At 67.9% G+C, this 305-nt stretch overlaps 1 protein-coding gene across 1 annotated transcript in view; it reads left to right on the plus strand.

The window, feature by feature from the left end:
- The window catches only part of SETD9 (SET domain containing 9), an 8,149-nt gene that overhangs the window by 2,158 nt on the left and 5,686 nt on the right, over positions 1-305 (plus strand). The window contains 1 exon segment of the mRNA XM_015562616.1: positions 61-208. Coding sequence (XP_015418102.1) covers positions 61-208 — 148 coding nt within the window.

Genomic DNA, 305 nt, shown 5'->3' on the forward strand with positions numbered 1-305 from the left:
GCCCGCGGGCGGCGCGGACTGGGTTGCCGGTTCCTGGGAAAATACTGAACTTTTGAGAAGGAGGGAGACGCCTGCAGCGCGAGGAGCTGGAGCCCCTCGGAAAGGCAAACCGAGGTGTTGCGGTAAAAGCACCTCCGCCCGCGGTGCGGGGAACGGCCCGGAGTGGCGGGTGCCTAGAAAGGAGCCGGAAGATCCTAAAACGCGGAGTGTGGGTGCCAACACGGGTCAGCGGGGCGACGCCTCACGAAGTGGCGCGCGCGCGGGGACGAGCCTTTGGGGCGCCCACGGCAGCGATGAGTGACCCG

Source organism: Myotis davidii, unplaced genomic scaffold (assembly GCF_000327345.1).
Source record: "Myotis davidii unplaced genomic scaffold, ASM32734v1 scaffold496, whole genome shotgun sequence".
In the NCBI taxonomy this organism is placed as follows: domain Eukaryota; kingdom Metazoa; phylum Chordata; class Mammalia; order Chiroptera; family Vespertilionidae; genus Myotis; species Myotis davidii.